Source organism: Anomalospiza imberbis, chromosome 3 (assembly GCF_031753505.1).
Source record: "Anomalospiza imberbis isolate Cuckoo-Finch-1a 21T00152 chromosome 3, ASM3175350v1, whole genome shotgun sequence".
Taxonomy (NCBI): domain Eukaryota; kingdom Metazoa; phylum Chordata; class Aves; order Passeriformes; family Viduidae; genus Anomalospiza; species Anomalospiza imberbis.
This window is the reverse complement of record NC_089683.1, coordinates 18,327,436-18,350,637: the sequence shown is the minus strand read 5'-3', so window position 1 is coordinate 18,350,637 and position 23,202 is coordinate 18,327,436. Positions and strand designations below refer to the sequence as shown.

The window sequence follows — 23,202 nt, the reverse complement described above, 5'->3', positions numbered from 1 at the left end:
AATCATAGAATGGTTTGGGTTGGAAGGGACTTTTGACAATCTAGTCCAACTGCACGTGAATGAAACATGGACATGAATAAATAGTTTCAGTGCTGCAAGCTGGATACCAGACTCCAAACCAAGAGCTGGCTATGCTTACATACAATATGGAGTGAGTGGAGGAGAGTTAGGGGCTGAAGACAGTGACTCACCACAGTCAGACAAGTGTGTGATGGCCACAGCAGCCATCTGAAAATTGCTTCTGAGAGGTGTTCCACAATTCTCTCTGCTGGATGTGGAAGTGGATCAATTCACCATCTTTAGTGCCAAATGCTGCCTGAACTAGAGTTCTGGAAGGTGGAAGCTTACCTTGAATTTGTGTGCTGAGTTGTTCTTTACGCATGGGGATTTTGAAAAATGGCTCTGACAAAAGTGTTTTCTACAGTTCTCTTTGAGAACCAGACTGCTGCTACCCAGCTGTCACATAAGCTGTTTTCTGGGGCCATTTACCTGGGAAGTAGGAGGTCTAAATGCAGCTCATTGCGCTGCTCCAAACCTCCACTTCCCATCTGCTGGAAAGGTGCCATTGTAACTAACCAACACAGTAATTTGGTGTGCTTGGTGGAGACTGAATGATTTTGGATGCATTTCCTTGACGGAAATGTGCTAGGTGGGAGAAGAGTGTCTTGTTATTCTCCTCAGGTGAGATGTTGACCATCTCTGGTCTGTGCAACAAGAAAAGCTTAGGCACCCAAGTTTTTCAGTAAAACCACAGGAACCTCCTACCTCTTAAGATGGCTGGATTGTTAGGAGATGGTTTTGGATGCTTTCTTTGAATCTGGGATGAGGCCACAGAGAGAGATTCAGAGGTAATGTTGCCAGTGTTGAACTTAAGCAGCTCTCACTTGGAGGTTTAGGGGTGAAAAATGGGAGAAAAGGATGAAGAGTGGAAAGAAAAACTGCTTCAGCTTTGGCTGTTTTTGAATAGGGGCTTTGAAGAATGAAGCTGTATCCATAGATGTGCTTAAGTTCCTGGTGCCTGTCATTGGTCTTAGGTATGGCTCTCTCTGTGATTATTTTCTTTTTGTCCTGTTTGCTAGTTGCAGAATAAGCATAAACAATAACAACAACAACCTTCAGATAGTACTCTAAGATTTTCTGTTTGAGTGATTTTCAGGCTTAGTTATGGACCACCCCAAAATCTCCTGTGATGGTGCTGATGATTTTAGGAAATACTGAAACTTGCTGACAGTAGGTATGCATTTATTCATCTTTAATGGACTCTTTAGAAATGGTCTATGGGCCTCCAAGAGACCACGGATGACATGTTGAATGCCAGGGTCAGTCTGCTCTTTGGAAGGACAAAATTATAAAAGTGATAGTATAATTTAAATTTTACTTATTTATAGAACTTTTTATTGTCATCAGAGAAAGTTTTGTAAGATATCTAATTTTTAGGAATTAAAACAAAGAACTTTAAAAATTTTGATATGAAAGAACCAGCACTGTTAGATGGCACAGTAATAATAGCCAATGAATTAAAAACACCAGACAAGAATCTAATGAAGGCCTAGCACAGGAAACAGAAAAAAAACAAAACCAAAAACCTTATTAAATAGGAAAAGAAAAATGTGTATCAATGAGCTTTGTCAGAATGGTGTTAATAAGAAAACAGGTCTCTGATGGCTCACTGGAGTGGAGTTATGTTCACGAAATGTTAAGGAAACAGATACTAAGAACATGTGGAAGAGCAAGAGAAGGACTGATGGTGCATGCTGAAGAGACTCCAGAGTGCTGGATCTGCCAGCAGCACCTACAGATGCACTTTTAGTGTTTCTCTCTAGCTGTGCAATGACCTTGCAGTTTAAAGCTAATGTAGAGATGAAGTGAGATGATGTAGTGATAGCCATGCTATGAGCTGCAGCTGAAAAAACTCTTTATTGGACGTTATCTTCCTTTGCTGTTTAGTATCTTTGTGAATTTGGTTTGTTCAGCCAGAAGAGAAGGTTTTGGGGTGGCCTAATTGCAGCCTTCCAGTACCTGAAGGGAACTTACAGGAAAGATGGAAAGGGACTTTTTTCAAAGGCCTGTAGTGACAGGACAGGGGGAAAGGGCTTCAAACTTAAATTAGATAGTAGAAAAATATTCTTTACTGTGAGGCAGTGGAACTGCATGCCCAGAGAAGTTGTGGATACACCATCCCTGGAAGTGTTCTAGTCCAGGTTGGAGCTCTGAGCAACCTGGTCTAGTGGAGGGTCCTTGCCCATGGCAAAGAGGTTGGAACCAGGCAATCTTTAAGTGCCCTTCCAACCCAGGCCATGATATCATATATGATATATATGATATGTCAGAATTGCCTTTTATGTAATTGTGTAGTGTCAAAAACTCTCTATTGTCGTTCTCTACTTTTATGACTGTTGTACAAAACCTACAGAGGAGCTTGGTGGGCAACTGGCCTCCAGCCATGGCCAAGCCACCAGGTCTGACAAACTGTCTCCTAAGCAACTCCATATTTAAACATGCATTTGCCTAGTTATGCTTAATGTACAAGTGATTGCATTCACACTGTTCCTTGATTTTAGGGAAGATGATATTAAACATTGCAGCTACAGTGACTGAGTACACGGACTTCCTGTAATGTATAGAACTGATGATGCCTCTGTATCTTTTTGACAACACTGAGTAACTGTGGCAAGTCTTGGTTTTGTTTTAATTGTTCCTTTTCTTAAGTGACCTGGCAGATATTGGGATTTCAGGTCAGTGTACTCTTTAACACCACTGAAGCCTCTTATTTTACTGGTAACTGCACAATCAGAACAGTAGCATTAGTTTTTGCTCCTATACATACCCTATAAATTCTGAGCAGACAAACGTGGAAGTTCAAGTGATCACTGCTCAGCTGTTCTGCAGCTTCTTAATTGGTGCACAGCTGCCCTCTGGTCATGTTCTACCTGTGTGAAAGGTACATCTGCTGCTATTGTTAGAGAATTTGCTGAGTACCAAAGCAGTGGAAATGCCAGTAGTTATCACTTAGCATAGCTTGTTATATTATTCCCTAGAAATGTACATTATTAACATACAGAAATCTCTCAGGGCAGTTAGTTAGATGGAAAGACTTCAATGAAAATTTTTCTAAGGGGGTTGTCATCCTCAAGAATTTTTTGGTAGCAGAAGCATCATGGTATACAGTTAAGGGAAGTAACACCTTCTTTATATGAATTCAGATAAACACCCTTGCTTGCAAATTGTGTTCTTCACATTCTGTTTACTTCTGAATTAATTTTTCAGATTTACAAAATGAGATGAGATTGTCAAAAGCATCTCAAACTGCATGCAGTCCCTTGTACTCCTTCTCAAATTTTAAAAATATTTGTCAACCAGTGCGTTGTACATGTTAAAGTATTTTGAGTGCACGTGTTGTGGCATGTGTAAGAGCTGCTCTGGGAGGTTTTGTCACTGAAAGATATTTCTGCTGGGTTCCTTTAGGCAATAGCTTTTACATTGGATTATGACTATTGCCAATGATATGGACTGATTAGTGAGTCTGCTGTAGCATACTAGTGTAAGTATACTTTGACTTCTGAGAACTTTGTTAATGTCTAGAATTGAGTGCCTTTGTGTGTGCTTCAACTAAGTCACATCAGATGCATAGAAACCTGTTTATTTTCCCACGGCATTTTGTTTCTACAACCATTTCTGTGTACCAGCCAACCATATATTTTCTATTAATGTGGGCAGCTGTTTTGATAAATTCCCCTTTCTTTTGCCTTCTTTACCTTATCTGTATTTGGAAAGGGGTGTCAGAGCTCTAAGAATAAAAGGACATTGGGTAGTACTGTTGCTATCAAGATGACCTGTCACTTGTCCAGTGAAGACATTATAGAATCATAGAATGGCCTGGATTGGAATGGACCTTTACAATAATCTGGTTCCAACCCCTCTGCCATGGACAGAGACATCTTCCACTAGACCAGGTTGCTCAAAACCTCATCCAATCTGGCCTTGAACACTTCCAGGGATGAGGCATCCACAGCTTCCCTGGGCAGCCTTGTTCCAGTGCCTCACCACTCTCACAGTAAAGAATATCTTCTCAGTATCTAATCTAAAGCTACTTTCAATTTGAACCCATTCACTGTAGTCCTGTTACTATATGCTCTTGTAAAAAGTCTTTCCACATCTTTCTTTTAGACTTCCTTTAGGTACTGGAAGGCTGCAATTAGGTGACTCTAGGAATCTTAAATATGTCAGCCTTTCCTTGTAGGAAAGGTGCTCCATCCCTCTGATCATCTTTGCAGCCTCCTCTGGCCTCGCTGCAACAGGTCCATGTCCTTCCTGTGCTGGGGACCCCAGGGCTGGATGCAGTACTGCAGGTGGGGTCTCAGCAGGGCAGAGCAGAGGGGCAGAATCCCCTCCCCACGCTGCCTCTGACGCAGCCCAGGACACGTTTGGCTCTCCAGGCTGCGAGGGCACATGGCTGGGTCATGTCCGGCCTTCACTCACCAGCACCCCCAAGTCCTTCTCAGCAGGGCCGCTCTGGATCTGTTCACCCCAGCCTGTGCTGATACTGGGGGCTGCCCCAACCCAGGTGCAGCACCTTGCACTTGGTCTTGTTAAACTGCATAAGATTCCCATGGGCCACTTCTCCAGCTGGTCTAGGTCCCTCTGAGTTGCATCCTGTCCTTCAGGAGTGTCACTGCACCACAGCTTGGTGTCATCTGCAAATTTGCTGAGGGTATACTCAATCCCTTCATCCATGTTACTAATTATGATATTAATTACATTGGTTCCCATACAGACCCCTGAGGGACATGACATCACTGATGTCCATCAGGACACTGTGCTGTTGACCACCACCCTCAAGATGTGATTGTCCAACCACTTTCTTGTCGATCTAACACTCCATCCATCAAATCCATATCTCTCCAATTTAGAGAGAAGATATTGTGGGGCACCACATCAAAGGCTTTACAGAAGGCAAGATAAATGACATCTGTAGCCCTTCCCTTGTTCACTGATGTAGTCATGTGTAGAATCACATAGGATCACATGTAGAGTGTTAGTTGGTCTTTCAGCCTGAAAGTAAAAATAACCTTTTGTTGAAATATCATTGACACTGCCTCAGTTCAAATGCAAGATTTTGATCATGAAAATGTACCACAGTGTTTTGTTATATTGAGGATATCACTACAAGAAATATGTCCTTGTCATTTGAGGATAATACTCTTGGATCCTTTCCATAACTCTTGGTGGCTTGCATGCTATTACAAAATGCCTGATGTTATGTTTCCTATGTTCTGTATCTTTTGCTGGTTATTATTTTCCATTGCAGCCTAGTATTTTGCCATATCTTTCCTTCTTTTAAAATGTTCCCACTCTCATTATGTGCTGGGTTGTTTTTTGGTTTTGGTGGGTTTTTTTGGTGGGTTTACTTGTAGGTTGTTTGTTTGTTTTGTTGTTATTTTTGTGTGTGTGTTTTTGTTTTTGTTTGTTTCTTTGGGTTGGTTTTGTGGTTTTGTTGTTTGTTTATTTGTTTGTTTTTCTGGTAATTTAGTCCCTTGATTTCTTTCTCTTATGTATCTTCCTGCTTTCTGTATGCTGCTGGCATGCAATGGCACAGTTTTGTAACACACTGAAGGCCATCTCAGCTGCTGCCAAGGGCATTCCTTTCCTTGGCTGGCATCATTTTTCACAGGAATTATGGCCATTTTATCCTTGCCAGGAACCAAGGAACTAAATCAACTGAAAAACATTACAAGCAGAGGAATATCCTCCTGCTGGAATAGCAGCCTGTGCTAGCTGGGATCAGCTGGCCGTTGGTGACAGCGCAGAGAAGGGGAGGCTAATGTGTGACTGCAGCAGGAAGCCAGGCTGCTGTTAACCCTCCTGTAGACTGACCTAGCTAATTAGCAGTGATGGGACACCTCTCACCTAATTTCACATACCTGCAAGGCTGAACTAGTGATGCTCAGCAATGAATAGGTACCTCCAGAGTCAGTTACCAGTTCTGTTCTGTGTTGGGATGAAAAAAATCCTGCTGCCAAGGTGCTTTTTTCTGACTTGGTTACACAGAGTGCTCAGGTTGATTTTTCTCAGACTGACCACCTAAGCCAGAACAGTTAAATCCCCTCCAAGGGTCTGTTTAAAACTCACCTCTGCTAGCTTGAGGTCTGGACCTAAGCAGAGTTGTCCTGATAAACAGGCATCTGCTAATGGCAGCTGTGCTCTGTCTTGTGGTTCATTTTTGAGGTGTCATACTTGAAGCATTGGGAAGAACTGGGCAGCAGTTCAAGTGGCTTCCCTTTATTCTTAGAACCTCCTTTAACTGTAGTTGTCACTTATCTAATGTGTGAGAAAAGGGGATCAAAAGCTGTTTCAGATTTTTCTTGTTTTTTCTTCTCAATGAGGAGAGGATATTGTGGAGTAGGATATTGTGACAACCAAAAGCAAACCTTTTTCCTGTCCCCTTGCCCTCTGGGATGGTGCCATTGCTCCTTTGTCCTTCTCTGCTACTCTCCCCTGGCCAGACCTCTAATTTTTCCCTTTTGCTCTATGTCCACTAGTAGTCTATATCCTATGGCTTGTCATTTGTTTTTATTCTTCCTTTAATCTCATAAACTGTTTTTCATAGATTTTGGCTTCTCTCTGGATATTCCTGACCTGTCCCTGTGTTTTTACATGATCAGTTGTGGGACACAGAAATCAGAAATCAGAAAACTCATGAGCCGGCTTTGTCATCAGGCTTCTTCTCTGCTTCCTTTCATCCTTTAATGTAGCATGCCTGAGTGTAGTCTAATTTCATCTGTTGTGTCCATCCAATGTGAGCAATTACTCTCTTGGGGAGCTGGAACTGTGTGTTTTAATCCTTTTAAGTCGAGGATCTTCCATAGTTGTTACTTCCCACCTTTTGGATCAATACTTGAATGGCATTTCTGTTGTGCAAAAGGCAGGTGCCACTGCTGGCATGGCTGGGATGATTGGATGGGGCCTTGATAGACTTTTCTGCCTCTTCTCTACACCTCCCAGAATGGAGCTGCAGGACCCCAGGGTGAGTTTGCCTTTTCAGCCTGTCCAGTCCCCCCAAGAAGACAATGGTCAGGCCCACCTAGGAAAACTTCCAAACACCTCAAGAGTGAAAATGTGTTGCAAAGTGTAAGTTGAGTGGGCATAATATTGCAGAGATACCCCAACTTCTGCATCTAGTCCTAAGCCTCTGTGGAGGGGAAGGGCTGAAAAGCAATGCCTTAAAGCTTCATAAATAAAATTACAAATGCATATGTTCATATTATGTATTTATTAATGTACAGAAATGTTCCCCTGCAGCATTCTCCACATCATTCACTGATTCTTGGTGAATCCTTGGATTTTTATTTCCTACAGATAGCTGTGTGGGGATTGCATGAAGTTCTCATGTAAATGCTTTATAGGCAATGGAATGAACTGAGACATTTTAGACCCCTGTTTTAGAAGAACTGATAGTTAAATTAGAACCCTGTACACTAATTTGTTTGTTTGTTTATTTGTGATTGAGAATACAAACATTTTGATCTGACATATAACAATGATGGCACCCAAGATCACAAACTATTTTTGTAAAATATAGCTGAAGGCAGAAGAGATCTTGTAATCTAGTAGAGACTTTGATTGAAACATTGCATGAGAAATTCTGTTTAGTATTTCTAGTCATCTCTGACCACCAATTTACATAAAACCAAAAATATACTATGGATTATTCTGCAAATAATCCATAGATTGTCTAAAAATCCATAGAGAAGTATTGTGAAAAATTTGGCACTCAGGTCCCATCTCCCTCCAGTTAAAAGTTTTGAAAACTTGCCCCTTTCTGGCACTACTTTATCTCACCCTTGATGAAGTCTTGTTTTTACACTTTCAGTACAGATGACAGTAAGTTAATTCTAACGTGAACTCACTGACTTCAGCAGAGCAACATCAGGATGAAATTTGTCCCAATTTTTAAAAACATTCTTGATGAAAAATGAGACTACTATACCTATATCTGATAAGGGCATCTATGTTGACAAGCTAATCATACCTTACACCTCACAAACATTGTCTGAGGAAATGGCTCTATTATGCCAGTATTAAGTGTACTTTAGGGAGTAACCAAGGACTTACTATCAGTTTGCTTTTTAGGTAAAGCTAGCTTCCCATCAGCTTAGACTCACTCTTTTGTCCTCTACAGCAAACCTCACTGTTCTTCAGTGTCATCAGGAGATGAAATGTGTTATGTCTCTGCTTTATGCTACTCCATGCTCCATAGATTTCACAGAGACTTGGTAACCATGGCAGTTATGGTCCTCGTTTTTGCAATTCTACAGTATTAATACATAGGGATTTTTTTCAGTCTTTCAAGTCCATTGCTTTAACCTTTAAATCAACACGTAGGATTTAACTTGAGAGCATTGCAGTGTTATGATAATGATCAACCAATGCTTAAGCATCTTTGTAATTGATTCTGATTTTTATAGTCTAGCTAAATGGCAAACATTTGATTACTCAAGGTAATGTGCAAGGGAACTGAGAGGACAAATGAGAAAATGCTTAGATAAAGTTAAAGAATAGCTACACAAAACAACTGTAGGTTAGGAAGATTAATAAGGGTGTAATGGAGAAAGATGAGGCCAGTGACACAGGTTTCGTCTCCAATGTGAAAGGCTTCTTCCCCAGGGAATGATCCACATCCCTTGGGCCAAGGGGTGAAGCGCAGCTTGTGTCAACAGCACTGGAGGCTTGTCCCTTCTGCTTCTCCTCGCTTCCCCCAGAAACGTGTCCCTGCTCTGATGTGGGTGCTGCTGGTAGCCCTGGGACTTAATTTTTTTTTTTGGTCTTTTATCTGTTCAAGGTGTTTGAAATAGCATGGGGACGGTGTCACAGCCTGCTGTTTTGTGGGTATGGGGTTTGTTGTTTTTTTTTTTTTTTTTTTTTTTTTTTTTTTTTTTTGTGGGCATGTGTTGTATCTCCTAGAATTCAGCTTAGGGCCTGCAGTTGGCTTGAAGATACAGGAGCTGCCAGAGAGTTCTGCCAGGGAGGTGTTGAGATGTGGATGACAAGGACTTGAAAAGTCAGGGAGTGAAAACTGTTGAAAGTTTTTGCTGTGTCTGTAGTGCTGACTCAAACCAGCTTGGGCAAGTCACTCACCAAATGTGGCTGTGGCTCTGCAGATTTGTGTAGCAGAAGCATACTCAATTCAGAATATAGATAATTCAGCTCAGATACCTGAGAATTAAGTATAATTTTAAAAATAACAGCAAAAAAAAAAAAATCATAGTGTGAAAACTACTCAATGAAATAAAACCAGCTCAAAGATGAGTCCTATAGGATTATACAGAGGATTACAGTTACTCTGTAGCTATTGGCTGGCTGAGCATTAATGCCAGCAAGCATCACTTGTCTTCTGCATTTTTCATCCATTTAGTTTCAGCTTGGCAGATCATCTGTGTTGTTTCTTCTAAGTCCAAAATAATGGGATAGAATTAGCCACTGGCACTTTTGGAGCCACTGGTAGATACAGGGACTTCATGCATGAGGCATTAGCTGGCTCAAGTCATCTCCAAGCTCTCCATCCCCCCAGAGCTGGGAGAAAGTGTGGGAACTCAATGAGTGCCAGCTGGCCTGGTTGGTCCTGCAGCAGCTTTGAGCAAGCCTGTGGGGCCTTTGGGATTCTCCAGTGACTTCTCAAAGACTTGTCATTTGAAGCTTGGCTTGAGAAACCTCTTCTCTTTTGGTGACTGTGGCAGATTTCCTAAAGCTGAGAGGTCTCAAAACTTGTTTTGAAATTACTGTGTTGGTTGCATTGATATGTTTTCATTTCTGATGGAAATTGAGGCACTTAATTAATTTTTATTTTTAAGTAAGTGCTGCCTTTTTCTTCTATTTTTTTCCAATATTTTCAGCTTTCACTAATTTAATGGCCACTGTTAATGGCCATAAATTTTACTTTTGACCCCTACATAGGCAGTGAGAAAATATTCATACTTTTACAAGTGCTGAACACATTTAGGTTCCTCTCTAGCATTGATTTTACCAGTGCTGCAGATACTCCAAATACCAGGGCCAAAACAGTGGTTTGAAAAAACAGCTTGGTCCTCCTTTATCTGAGGACCAGTTTCAGTGAGATTTAGTTTTCTTAAATGACTTTATGCATCTAGGTCTGAAAGGGCTTGAAAGCAGGTCAGAAAGGCAAGAAATTTTCTAGTATTTTAAAGTGAAAGTGTCTGCTGGACCACATACCTGGAGATCAAACTGTTATTTCAATCACAGAAAGAAATTTTAGCTGCAGAAGGTTTCTTTTGAAATCAGGGAGAAAATGATATACAAAGTGCTTTTGGCTTGATTTCTACTATTAATGTGTCCCTTTACTGCAACCACAGATTCTAGAGAGTTTTTAACGTGCAACCTCCTCAGAGATTCTTTCTGTTAGTGCCTCTTCTCAGATCAAGGTATTTCCCCGAGTATTCTTATGGATCTGGGTGTTGTTACCTGAATGACCTTAAAGAAGCTTCTTTTTCTAGAACAAGTCCATTTCCTCTGTGAGTTGAGTTAACATGTGGTAGGGTGGTGTTGTATCCCCTCTGTCTCTGAGACAAGTAAGCGCAGCAGCAGACAGCAGAGAATGTGCTGAAGCTTTGTTGGAGATTTTGTTTTCCCCAGAAAATCCTTCATATGTAGCTGCTGAGGAGAGCCAAGAAACAGCCTTGACAGTTCTCTGCTGCTCGATGTCTGTCTCATCTCTGAGCTGTGTAGGAGTTTGCAAAGGCAGATTAATATTTAACATACCTGGAGCCTTTGATCTTTCAGTTGGAGTCTGGATACATCTAAATCCTCATAAACTGCAGACAGAGGAGATGATGTTGCCTTTTGTTCACTTATGCAGAGACAGGAGCACCACTGTAATTTCAATTTCTTCTTCCATCTCAGGCCATTTCATTCCACTCTCCAATTTGTCCATCAAGAATCCTTATCACCAGTCTGCCAGGTGCTCATACTGAAACTGCCTAATTTCCAGGCTTTCAGCTGGGTATCTGAACCACTTGGCTAGAAAGCCTCTTTGTATGATGTTCTGAATCCTAAAGTGCTCTCACTACATAAAAAAGGTGGGATATGCTGCCTAGGATGTCCTGCAGGCTGGTGATTGGGTGCTCTCCTGGGGTGTAGGTGGGTCCTGCAGGCTAAGGCAGGTAGGAGCCACATCCTCTTGTTGCTCAGACGGCAAACCCTGTCTCTCAGGGGTGCCTGCTGCTGAAAGTGTCTGAAAGAGACTTCCAGGCACATCCTCCTGGCGGGCTGAGGCAACCACAGCCTTCCTCCATAAAGGAGTGCTGGTCCCTCATTTGGCACTGCGAATCATGTTCCTTCCAGGGACCCCTTCATTTTGCAGTCAAGCAGCATTGACTATTTAAATGCCAACACTGGCCTTAGAAACCTTTGAAGATCTGGAAAAGCACCCTTTTCCTCAACCTTTTTTATTGACTAGTTCTTGTTGTTCCCTCTTGTTTGCTACCTGTTGTGAGTCAAGAACAGAAAAAAGAGGCAGGACTGTCCAAATTCCTTGTACCCTGGGGTTAGGAATCTTCTTCAGCGGAGATGTAGCAAGATTCAAGCTTAAAGTTTCTGAAGTAATTTTAGTATGCTCATGAGGATCTTTTGGAGAAAAGTGTTCTCACAGAGATTGATACTTCAAAACTATCTCAAGACTGTGGTCAAATAGTTTGCATAGCCTTAGAAAATAGCTGTAAAGTAGCTGATGACTTGACCTGGTTTCTAGTACTTGTGGCTGGCCCTGTACACAGGCAAGGGAGGCTGTAGCCCAGAAAATCAGAGTTCAGCAACGCAGCAAATGTTTTCCTGCTGGTTTTGTCTGTCAGAGCACTGGGGATCTGGCTTGGTTGCTGCTTCTCCATGGCATCCAAATTTCCATTACTTTTCCTTTTCCTCCCTGACTATTGCAGTTCTTTAGGACCACCTTTATCACAGAATCGTGGAAAGGCTTCAGTTGGAAGGGACCTTAAAGATTTTCTAATTCCAACCCTGCTGCCATGGGCAGGGCATCTTCTACTGGACCAGATTGTGCAGGATCCTGTGCAATCTGGCTTTGAACACTTCCTGGGATGGGACATTAAGTTTTATGGGAAACCTGTTCTACCTAATCTAAATATCTCCTCTTTCAGTTTAAAGCCATTCTTCCTTATCCTATCACTCTCTGTGTAAAAAGCCACTCTCTTTTTTTATAAGCCTGCTTTAAGTACCAGAAGGCCCCCATGATGTTTCCCCTGTGAATTCTTTTCTCCATGATGCCTAGAGAGGCTGACTTAGAACAGAGACTAGACAGAGTTAAAGGAATAAAGTAGATATTTATTAAAAGGCTTTTAAAGGATTTATCTTGGGTAGTATAAGAGCCTGGCTGGGGTTCTGCTCAAGATGGACAACTGGTTATGAGTTTTTGCACTTTTATAAGTTTTGGTTTATTTATATATTTGGGTTGACTTTCTAATTACAGTTTTTGGTTATGAAGTCCTATTCTCTTGGTTTTCTCTCTTTAATTTGCTGTTATTTATGCTTTTTGGATCTGAGGCTGCAACAGTTGTCTTTAGTTCTTAATCTGGAAAAGGATTATTTTGTCTAACTACCTTGTGAAGTGAATTTACTAGCAGTTAATATGAAGTTCAGAGTCACACACTAAGGCTGTACAGAGTCTGAAAAACGGGAAAGCTAAAACTAAAGACATCATCCAGGCTGAACAGCCACAACTCGCTCAGCCTGTTTTTGTAGGAAAGGTGGTGATCCTCTGGACACATTTTAATAGATCCATGCATGGCTTTGTGATGTGCCTTCTCCTCTAGCTCCTGTTCCTCATCCTTGAGTGGCAAAAGTCAATTTTGCCCTGTACTCTTGAGAAGCCTCAAGTGATAATTGCTGCAATTGTGACAAAACTTATCATGGCCTAAATATTTGAGCAGCAGTTCCACCATCTCCTAGGTATTCTTTCTGGTTGGCAAAGCTTGTCTATGAAGTAGCTTGTGCCTGACCCATTATAGGACTGCATGGCAGGTTGTGGAAATCCTCAGATAGTCCCTGTTCCTCCCTTGCCCCATGGGAAAATTACCCAGCATTACCTTTTCCCTAGGGTTTCCTGCCCTACTGTAGCCCATTAGACTATGACTGCATTGAGATCTCTTGACTCAAGAGCTCTTCCCAGCTCTAAGCATAGATGTCATCTTTTAAGGTGTGGTCCTCCAGCTGCAGGTCTCTCTCCTTTGGAAAGAAACCTGGGGAAAAGATTTGGGTCAAAAGGGACTCATAGCGCATACGAGTCTTTTCACCAGAGCTGGATGATCAGTAAGAACTTAGGGGTGTATTGTGGCATCGCCCTGTCCCTCAATGTGGATGTAGCAACAGATGGTGTAGCAAGGGGGTTGTGAGGCAGAGAAACCTGGTCTGTAACTCTTGCAATGCCCTCCACACATGAGGAAGGAGACAAATTCTGCTCCCATCAGATTCCCTTGCTATGGTCTCCTAGGGGATAATGGAAGCACAAATTGGACAGTAATTCAGAGGGACAATTTATTCCCCCAAATCCAAAATCATCTACTTGGCCTTGCTGCTAAGACATCTGTTATGCCAGTTAATACCTTCAGGCCATCCCAAAAATAACAGTTCTGCTCTCCTAGATCCCCAATATGTTGAGGCATACAGACCCACATACTGGTCCCACACCTGTGCCTACTTGACTTATTTTTTAAGAGATTCACGGAGTGGAAATTAATATAGCCCAAACTTCTTGCTCTGGATGAAAAATGCATATGCCCTTATGGTGGCTATAAAAGATGATAAAAAACCTGTTATGACTTTCAGCTTATTTGTGTACTACTGAGCTCTGGTTAAGGACAGACCGGAAAAACATATCAGAAATACATAAATAACACTTTTGTCAAAGTATTTTTACAGGCCTCCTAAATACTGGGTTTTTACAGTCCTTTCACACAAACTCCATTTCTTTTTGGTTGTTTACTGGGACATCTCTTCACAGCGTAATTTCAGGCAAGCCATTTCACTTGTCAGCTTAGACTAGGATATGTTTCAAAGGTGATTCTCTTCAGGAGTTATTGAAGACTCTGATTCAACTTTATTGAATGATACAGTGAAATATTACCTGCCTTCCCCCCTCAATGACTTATATGAGGGCTATTGTATCAGACAATTTGCCTGGGCACAATTCCAGTGCTCAGGTAGATGGGAAGTGAATTTTCAGGCCTTTGAGTTGGTCTCATCTGTTACTGAATTGCCTTTTTAGAGCAGTATCCACTCTAACGGGAACTTAGTACTGACAACTTTCAGGCAAGGCCAGGTGGCCAAGAAGGCCAATGATGTTCTGCCCTTTATCAGCAATGGTGTGGCCAGCAGGACCAGGGCAGGGATTTTCCCCTGTACTTGGCCCTGGTGAGTTTACACCTCAAATCCTGTTTTCGGTTCTGGGCCCCTCACTGCAAGAAGGACCTGGAGGTGCTGGAGTATGTCCAGAGACGGGCAACAGAGCTGGTGAAGAGTCTGGAGCAGAAGTCCTGTGAGGAGTGGGGTTTAGCCTGGAGAAAAGGAGGCACAGGGGTGACCTTATTGCTCTTTACAATTACTTGAGAGGAGGTTGCAGCCAGGATAGAGATGGTCTTTTTTCCCAGATTACAAAAAATAGGACAAGAGGAAATGGCCTCAAGTTGTGCAAGAGGGAGTTTAGATTGTATATTAGGAAAAAAATACTTCATGGAAAGGGTTGTCAAGCACTGGAACAGACTGCCCAGGGGAGTGATTGAGTCACCATCCCTGGACATATTTCAGACATGTAGATGTGGTACTTGGGGACATGGCTTAGTGGCAGATTTGGCAGTCCTGGGTTGGCTGATGATCTTAGAGGTCTTTTCCATCCTAAGCAATTCTGTGATTCTAAGCCTATATGCTGCATTATCTCCTTTTACCTTTCCAGATAGCTGCCTCCAGTGAGAAATCATGAACACAGAATTGTCTATTGTTTAAGATCCTTCTTGTTTAATTAAATTTCTCCTGAGCTTTATACCATCAAGTCTAACAGCAAAAAAAAAAAACAAAAAAAAACAGCTAAATGTGCTGCTGCCTGTTTCATGTGTGTCTGAGGATCAGATAACCTGCTTGGAGGAACTACATGTGTGCTTCTCATGCTGTGTGGGTTATGGCACACAAATATATATTGTGTTTGTAGTGGGATGCTTCATGGGTTTAGAAACTGTTGAAAGCCTTTGGAATTCTTACAACTGTTTATTCATTCTTTTGTTTAGGAGTCAGTGACCTGTAAGTGCTCATTATGAAGAGAGATCTGGTTTTCTTGGTGACTCTAATTAGCCTTGCCTTCCTGTCACTGCTAAGATCTGGATATCCTCAACACATTGCAGAGGAGTCCTGCTCTGTTCAGATTCTTGTTCCAGGCCTCAAAGGTAATGTGAAAGCCTACTCCATTATTCAAATATTAAACTTTTTGTTCTAACAGGCTCATTTGCGTAACTGACAGTTTTAACAGAGACAAAGAAGGTGCCTCTCAGTTGTCCTCTTATTTGCTCCTGTTTATAGCCTCCTTAAAAATGGAGTTTTAAGGTCCATAAGGTGAAATTAAATGGTTCAGAGAATGCATGCCATTTTCCCAGATTTGCTCGTGGTCACTAGTACTTGTTACTCTTATACATTGCCTGCTTGCTCTCTCTGTGTTTATACTGAGCAGTGGTACACATACACCAAAAACTGTAACATCAGGCCCTACTTTATACCTGGTGAGGTTTTCTTTTCCATTTTGCAATGTAATAGGAATTATTTTGAGTTTTCTTGTCTTTTGTCTTCTTTTGATTTTTTAAAAGCTTGAATACCTCTTAGAAGAAAGCAAACATGAGTAAGGTTTTTGACATTTCTATAGTTTTTTTTTGAAAAAGGCAACATTTTTACAGAACATGCACCCAAACTCTTGTCCAAAGAAGGTGGTATAATAAATGATTGATATTTTCATAGGAAAAAATATACCTTGCATAAGAAATCAACCACTGGGAAGAATTAGCATTTTAAAGCAACGACATCCATTATGGTTGTTGAAATCCCAGCCCTGTTTAGTCAATAACAATAATTCCCCTTGTGGAGGCTATGATATTTCTGTTGAAATATAACACTTTTGAACATCAGCAATTAAAAAAAAAAAGCATTGTGTAAGAACCACACAACAAACCTTTCAGGTTTTTTTTGTAATTATGCCTTCTAGTGTCACAAAACCCACCTAACCACAGCTGCTGCCATTAATCTTATCTGTACAAATCTGGGCTTTCCCGAGTTGCCTGAGAGCCACAGTAGGGACTGCAGGCATTGCATCTTCTGGTTAACTGATTGGGAAGGGTGAGGCTCAGCTCTGTTCTGCAGCTGTTCACACAGCTAAATTGTGAGCCCAGCTTGGCCACGGGTTTGGCTGGGTGTAAACTGTCCTCTCCAGGCATTGTCAAATTTGTGTGTGGCTGTCCCCTGCTTGAGGCAAGAGAGCTGGGCTACAGGGATGCAGGCTGTGCTTAGCCAATTGGCTTTAAGAATGTGTTTATTTCTTAATATTTATTATTGTTTTGTCTATTATTATTAATTATTATTATTATTATTATTATTATTATTATTATTATTATTATTATTATTATTATTATTATTAATACAGCTTTGGATGCCTGAACTCAGCCAAAAGCTGTTCTTTACTATTTACTTCAATAAGTGGCTTTTGATCTTAATAATATGTAGACTTTCTGCAGATGTTCTAGTTAGAGAGAACAACACTATGTCCAGGACTTCTGAGGTTTGACTAAGACTTGAGTAAAGTTGTTTAATTTGTTTGATATATTTACTGTGTAAAAGGCATGGGATAGTGCTCTTAATGTGACTTACAGAGGAGAACACACCCAAGTTAAATATATGTTATCAAAATTTGCATGAAAGATCAGTCAAAGGGTCAGATTCCACAGCCCTAAGCTTTGAAAATATTTTTCATATCAAAGAACTTGACAGGATGAGTTTTATGACTTCTTTGCATTGATTTTCTTTTTTTTAATAATTAGTCAAAATTAGCATTTATGATTCCCATTGTAATGCAATAATAATAAAATGATGATTATTAACATTATTATTATGATGTGCAGCAAAGGTTTTTAAAGTGTGTAAACTGTGCAGGACCCTTTGGCAGATGACAATACTGAGCCTGGAAACCAGACAGAGGCCTGAAAACCACTGTGTGGTTAATGATTTCACTCAGTTTCATAAGATATAAGCCTTGCAAAATTGAGAGAGATTGATGTACACATTCAGTGAAGCACAAAATGACCTGATACAGACCTAGTTAATGTGAAATCCCTAAAAAGCTGTCAATGCTCCAGCTATGCTGTTGGGGGACTGGCTCAGAGAGGTGGTGAGATATTCCTGTCCCCCACTGGCACAACTCCAACCCATTTCACTGGCCAAGGCTTCCTTTAAACTGAGCACACATGTAGCCACGTGCCCAAATTTCAGCTGCCATGCAGCAGGATTTGCTCACTGCAGCTTTTAGATCTGCATCATCTCCTCCTCCTTCCCTGGGCTGCCAGCAACATCTCCAGTGGTGGAGAAATAGAGTGCCACACTGCTGCTGGGCATGGCTCAGTCAGAATCTGGGAAAACCCGGTACAGGGTAAAAATGCAAGCGATTAGGGAGACCATGGGATAAGTGAATGGCAGAGAATAGACACTTAAGAGGTGGTGCAAAAAGAGAAGCCCAAATGGGGTGATGAAGGACAAAGTCATCAGGGAAGCATAAAGGAGGAATTTTGGAAGAACAGAAAGAGATAATAGGGAAAAACAAAGGAAGAAGAGCTCAAAAATGAGACTGAGTGGAGAGACTGGAAACTAAACAAATGTAGAATGACACAAAATCAATTAAGATCCCACAGAGTAAAAGAGAAAATTAGAAGGGGCATGAGATGAGAATGGAAGTGGAAATAGATGAGGAAGAAAGCTGCTAAAGACACCAAGAATAGTAAAAGCACATATGAGATTAAAGTCAGCAGTTTAGGTCTTAGGGACAGGTTTTGGTGGTTTGTGGGATTTTTTTTTTTTTTTTTTTTTTTGGGGGGGGGGTTGGTTTTGTTTGGTTTGATTGGTTGGTTTTGGGGTTTCTGTATGTTTGGGGTATTTTTGTTTTGGTTTGATTTTTTGGTGGATTTTTTTGCTTGTTTGTTTTTTTTGTAGTCATTTTGGTGGGGTTCTTTTAGGGGGGCAGGTTTTGGTGGGTTGGTTATTTTTTTAACTCGAGTATAAAGGAGTAAGATGAAAAGCGTAAGGGAAAAAACATGGCTCTGACAATGCAGATAGCAGACTGAACCATGTTTTAGAAAGCCAGCAATATTAATAATAAGAAAAGTGTGCTGCGTGTGAAAAAGCAATGGATGATGAAGCCTCACTGCACAGCTCACTCATATTCTTCCTAAAGTCCAGTTTATTTTGACAGGCACATGAAATTGAAGTTACTACTATTGTGGAGAAAAAATAACACAGAACAGCCCTTCAAAGCTTAAATTCTCAGCTTGTCATCTTGCTTTGTCTCCCTTCTAGAGTCTAAAGCAGGAGATGTCTTAATAGTCTCAATGCTGTTCAAAACATAAAAAAGTTAATGCTACGTTAGAAAACCCAATTTTTTTACATCCACACTTGAGACACCAACTCACATGGGGAATATGAGTAATAGAAAGAAGTTATCACCAGACAGGAATGCTTAATAGCTCACATAGTTTGGCAGGGCTAAATTTCTTTTAGGAGTATGGGGCACCTCAGCACTGTGGAGCCCTACTAACTACATCTCACCCTGTCTCAGCTGTGTAGACAAGGCTGCATTGTGCTGACAAATAAAGTACTGTTGCCTGCAGTGGGGCTGGAGCAAATATGCAGGAAGGATGGAGAGAAAACTGAGCATGAGGTGCAAGTGCTAAGGAACTGTGGCTGGTGGAAGAGGCCACAACAGACCAGTCAGGTAGGGACCATAATGCACAGATCCCAACCTCCTGCTCTGAAGGGACTTGGTTGTAGATCGAGGGACGGGAGACCAGAAAGGAGGCACAGGGGTGTCTTTCTTTGTTTCATGAATCAAGAAGTTAAACATTATTCCTTATTGGTGAAAAATTAAATTGTTTGAAATATCTTGACAGAAAACTGTTTTGTTGCCCATGACACCTGCACAGGCTTTACTTCCTCAATTTGCACAATGATTAGGGTACAAACAGCAAGAATAGGGACTTACACAAGGCAAAGCTGTGCTGTACCACTGACCAGTCCCTCTTGGCTGAGGTCTTGCTCCTTAAAACAGCTGATAAGAAAAAAATGTCGACTAGTCTGTAGCTGGGCCTTTAATGGAGTAATCTCCTCCTGGAGAAAGTTTTTAAAACACCCACACTAAAGAATGCGGTGTCATCGTATTATAAGAATAAATGCAGGCAAGAGTAATGGCCTGAAGCAAGAGTGATCTGTTTTATTGATCCCTAATGCACAGCTTTCACTCTGAAGAACGTGTAAAGCAATAGGCTGTAATAGCCTGCTCTCAGCCTCCAGAGAGCAAGGAAAAATCATTGTCAGGATTTATCTTTGGGAAGCAAAGAACTCATAACCAGCCCTGAGGGGTGAAAGGCAATCATACAATGCCTATTGGTTACTTGATAATAAAAATGTGACGTTCCCAAATGTGCCAAATTATAGCCTGTTTCATACTAACAATATTATTCACTAGGGGTTATGTGAAGTTTGTCCTCATTAAGGTCAGAGAATGGCCTATTTTTGCATGTCTGCAGGCAGGGAAGATGGTCTGGAGCAGTCTGAAGAATGAAAATATAACAGATGGAGGGCTGAGTTCTGCTCACAGCCACCTAGGTCTACAATATAGGGAGAGATGGAAAGAGAGCTGGAGGCTGCATATTTGAAATGCGCCATGGTGTGACATGTTTTGACATGTCATCTCTGTGACTCTTCTCTGAACCACAGCTGTCAGCTATGCCAGAGAGCTGGGCTTGTGGGGTGCATGATAACCATTGACTTTCCTGCTGTAGTGCTCCCATCAGCTTCCTGGAGAGCAGCTAATGCTCACTCTCCTCCATGGAAATACAGTGTTGGGATATCATATGTGCTGTGCTAACTCTGGATCTTACATACCAGCACATTATTTTCTGTGGAAACCATAGAACTTTCTTCTCCTTCCTCATATAAATCCTGTTTTGTCAAGGTGGCTATATAAAGAATTCTGTAACCTTCTGTTTGTCAGATATTTTAATTTTATGTCAATGGCAGACTACAGTACTAGTGTGGCTGTAGTGGGCAAAACAAGCTAAGCATCCCCAAATTTTTAATGAAAGGCACCAGGGAGGCAAACACTTTTTACAGAAAGTGATGTTTAAATATGCTGAATATAATGATGCACCACAAGCTATGTGCATGTAAAAACACTACATAGTGGTTCATACATCAGAGATTAAAAAGCACATTATATATAACTCAGGATACAAAGTAGGGAGTTAATGCTTTCATGCTTTAAAATGATGGATGTCGCAGTGCCTTCTTATAGGTCACAAAAATGGCCTTTTTTTTTTTTCTTTTAATTTGAGGTCATAGTTAAGCCATTTTAACTTGAGATTTAAAGATGTTCTTAGCAGAGGCTTGGAAAGAGTTTGGTGAACACAGAAGTTTATGTGCTGAGTTGGGGTCTGATTCTGAATCTTCTGCTTAACTGAATTGTGCTGTTGGCTTTTTGAAGGTGAGTGATATAAGTAACATCCACAAAACTAGACCTGTTGTATGAGACTTCAGTAATGTATTGACAGGGTTTTCCAGTGTCTGCATCAATTGAAGAAAAATCTATTTTCTGTCCATCAAGTAAAGCTGTTAAATCAGATCACATCTACTTCTGTTTCTTTCACTGGAGAGAATGGCATTCTTGTCACGGCTGCTAACAGAAAACAGTCCTAGTTTAATAAGATTCTTCTTTTTGTTTACTTTTATAACAACAGGGGAGGCTGGAGAAAAAGGGGAGAAAGGTGCTCCAGGTCGTCCAGGCAGAGTTGGACCTCCAGGAGAAAAAGGTAACTTTGATAAAGAAGATATTTTGAAAGTCATTCCTGAGAAAATGCTGTTTTTTCTTATGAGATGATGAGGTGGGGGTCCTTGCTCCCTTAACTGGGTGACTAATTAATCATTGGCCATTTCTGTTTACTGCTGTTGTGGTTTAACCCCAGCCAACAGCTCAGCCCCACATAACCACTCATTCACATCCCCTGATTGGATGTGATTTGGATGGGGGAGAGAATCTGAAGGGTAAAGTGAGAAAAGCCATGGGTTGAGATAAAGACAGTTTAATAGGGAAAGTAAAGGCCACATGCACACCAGCAAAGCATAACAAGGAATTAATTCAATACTTCCCAAGGGCAGGCAGGTGTTCACCATCCCCAGGAGAGCAGAGCTCCACCACACATAATGTGACTTGGGAAGACAAATACCATCACTCCAAATGTTCCCCCATTCCTTCTTCTTCCCCCAGCTTTACATACTGAGCACAATGCCATACATTAGGAAATTTCCCTTGGGTCAGCTGGGGTCAGCTGTCCTGGCTGTGTTCCCTCCCAGCTTCTTGAGCACTCCCAGCCTCCTCACTGGTGGGGTGGTGACAAGCAGAAAATGCCTTAGTCCTGTGCAAGCACTGTTCAGCAATAATGAATGTTTCTGTGTTATCAACATTGCTTTGGTCACAAATCCCAAATATAGCACCCTCAGAGCTACAATGATAAATATAACATAATTTAATTTAGCCAAAACAAGTACAACTATATGCAGTCATTTGTAGACTAAGTATTACCTTCTGGTTAAAAAATATATATTTTGGAAATAAAAAAATCATAATGTCTCCTTCATAATTGCCTTCTGCAAATGAAAACCTCATATTAGATCAGAGGGGAAAAATTCACAAGGCTCAATTTTCTTGGTTTTTTTTTTTTTTTTTTTTTTTTTTTTTTTTTTTTTTGAATTTGAACACTCACAACACTTAATTAAAACCATTGAGGGAAGGCAGTAAGCCATAACAGGCAAAGATGAACATGAGTGTTCCCACATGTTTTGGATATGGGAAAATGGTGATAAATTTGTTTGCATTGTATTTCAAAAATATTTTGAGCACTTGAGAGGAATGGTGCTCAACAGTATTCAGTTATGCAGCTGAGAGAAACATAGCATTTCTGTCCTGCAGGAAATTCTGTTTTTTTACATTTGTTTTCCTCCTGAAGCAAAGAGGAAATTTGACCTTCATAAGTTTTCCAGGAGGTTTGTGTTCTGAAAGGTTCAAATTAGCAGGAGTCACATCCTTTGATGTCAATATTGAAATTAAAGATTGACATTCCTGCCATTAGAAGGTTAGAGTTAGCTTTTACTGAACTGAGTTTACAATCTTTCTTTCAAAGCAATTGTAGAGACAATCTATACTTCCTTGTGGTGGTGGCATGTTCCATTATGTTGTTCTTTTAGGCACTTATGGAAGTCTGATACTGATTACCCTGGGACCAAAATCCATAGCTAGAGCTCTTCCTCCTACAATACATTGAAAAATGTATAACTTCCATGAAGGGTGTGTGTGTTCAGTCAGTGTATTTCCCTTATGTCGATGTACTTTCAATAATGACTCTTGGAAAAAAAAATATTGGAAACTACAATTTTGGCTCTTTTAAGGCAATGCAGCCTGAAGTGTAGTATGACAGAATAATTTAGGTTAAATGGTTGTAAAGAGCTCATCTAGACCAATCTTCTGCTCTAAACAGGGCAGACTTCAATATTACAGCAGGTTTCTCAGGGCCTTGTCCAGGAACTTTTGAAAATCTCCAAGGATGGAGATTCCACATAAATTTTAATCAATCTATTTCACTGTGTCATCATGAAAGACCTGTTGTAGCTTGTAATCATTGTATCTTGCCCATTCTCTGTGTGTCTCTGAGTAGAAAAGGCTGCATATTCTCTAGAAACTGCTTGTAAGTAATGGAAGACTGCAATTAATTCCCCCCTTACCTTTCTGTATTCCAAGTTAAGTACAACCATCTTCCTCAGCGGGACTTCAGTTTGCTTCTCATGTATGAGGGCCCAAGAGTCTCTGGGTCCTCTAAGGCAAAGGAGTTTTTTACC

General features: G+C 40.9%; 1 protein-coding gene across 5 annotated transcripts in view; it reads left to right on the top strand.

The window, feature by feature from the left end:
- The window catches only part of COLEC11 (collectin subfamily member 11), a 40,363-nt gene that overhangs the window by 3,986 nt on the left and 13,175 nt on the right, over window positions 1-23,202 (top strand). For 4 of the 5 annotated variants that reach the window (XM_068183524.1, XM_068183521.1, XM_068183526.1 and 1 more), the window contains exons 2-3: window positions 15,300-15,455; window positions 21,051-21,122. In XM_068183524.1, coding sequence (XP_068039625.1) covers window positions 15,326-15,455; window positions 21,051-21,122 — 202 coding nt within the window. In that variant the 5' untranslated portion in view covers window positions 15,300-15,325. Of the gene's footprint in view, window positions 1-485; window positions 1,035-15,299; window positions 15,456-21,050; window positions 21,123-23,202 lie in introns of those variants that run through there. The other variant, XM_068183522.1, reaches the window with a different exon arrangement.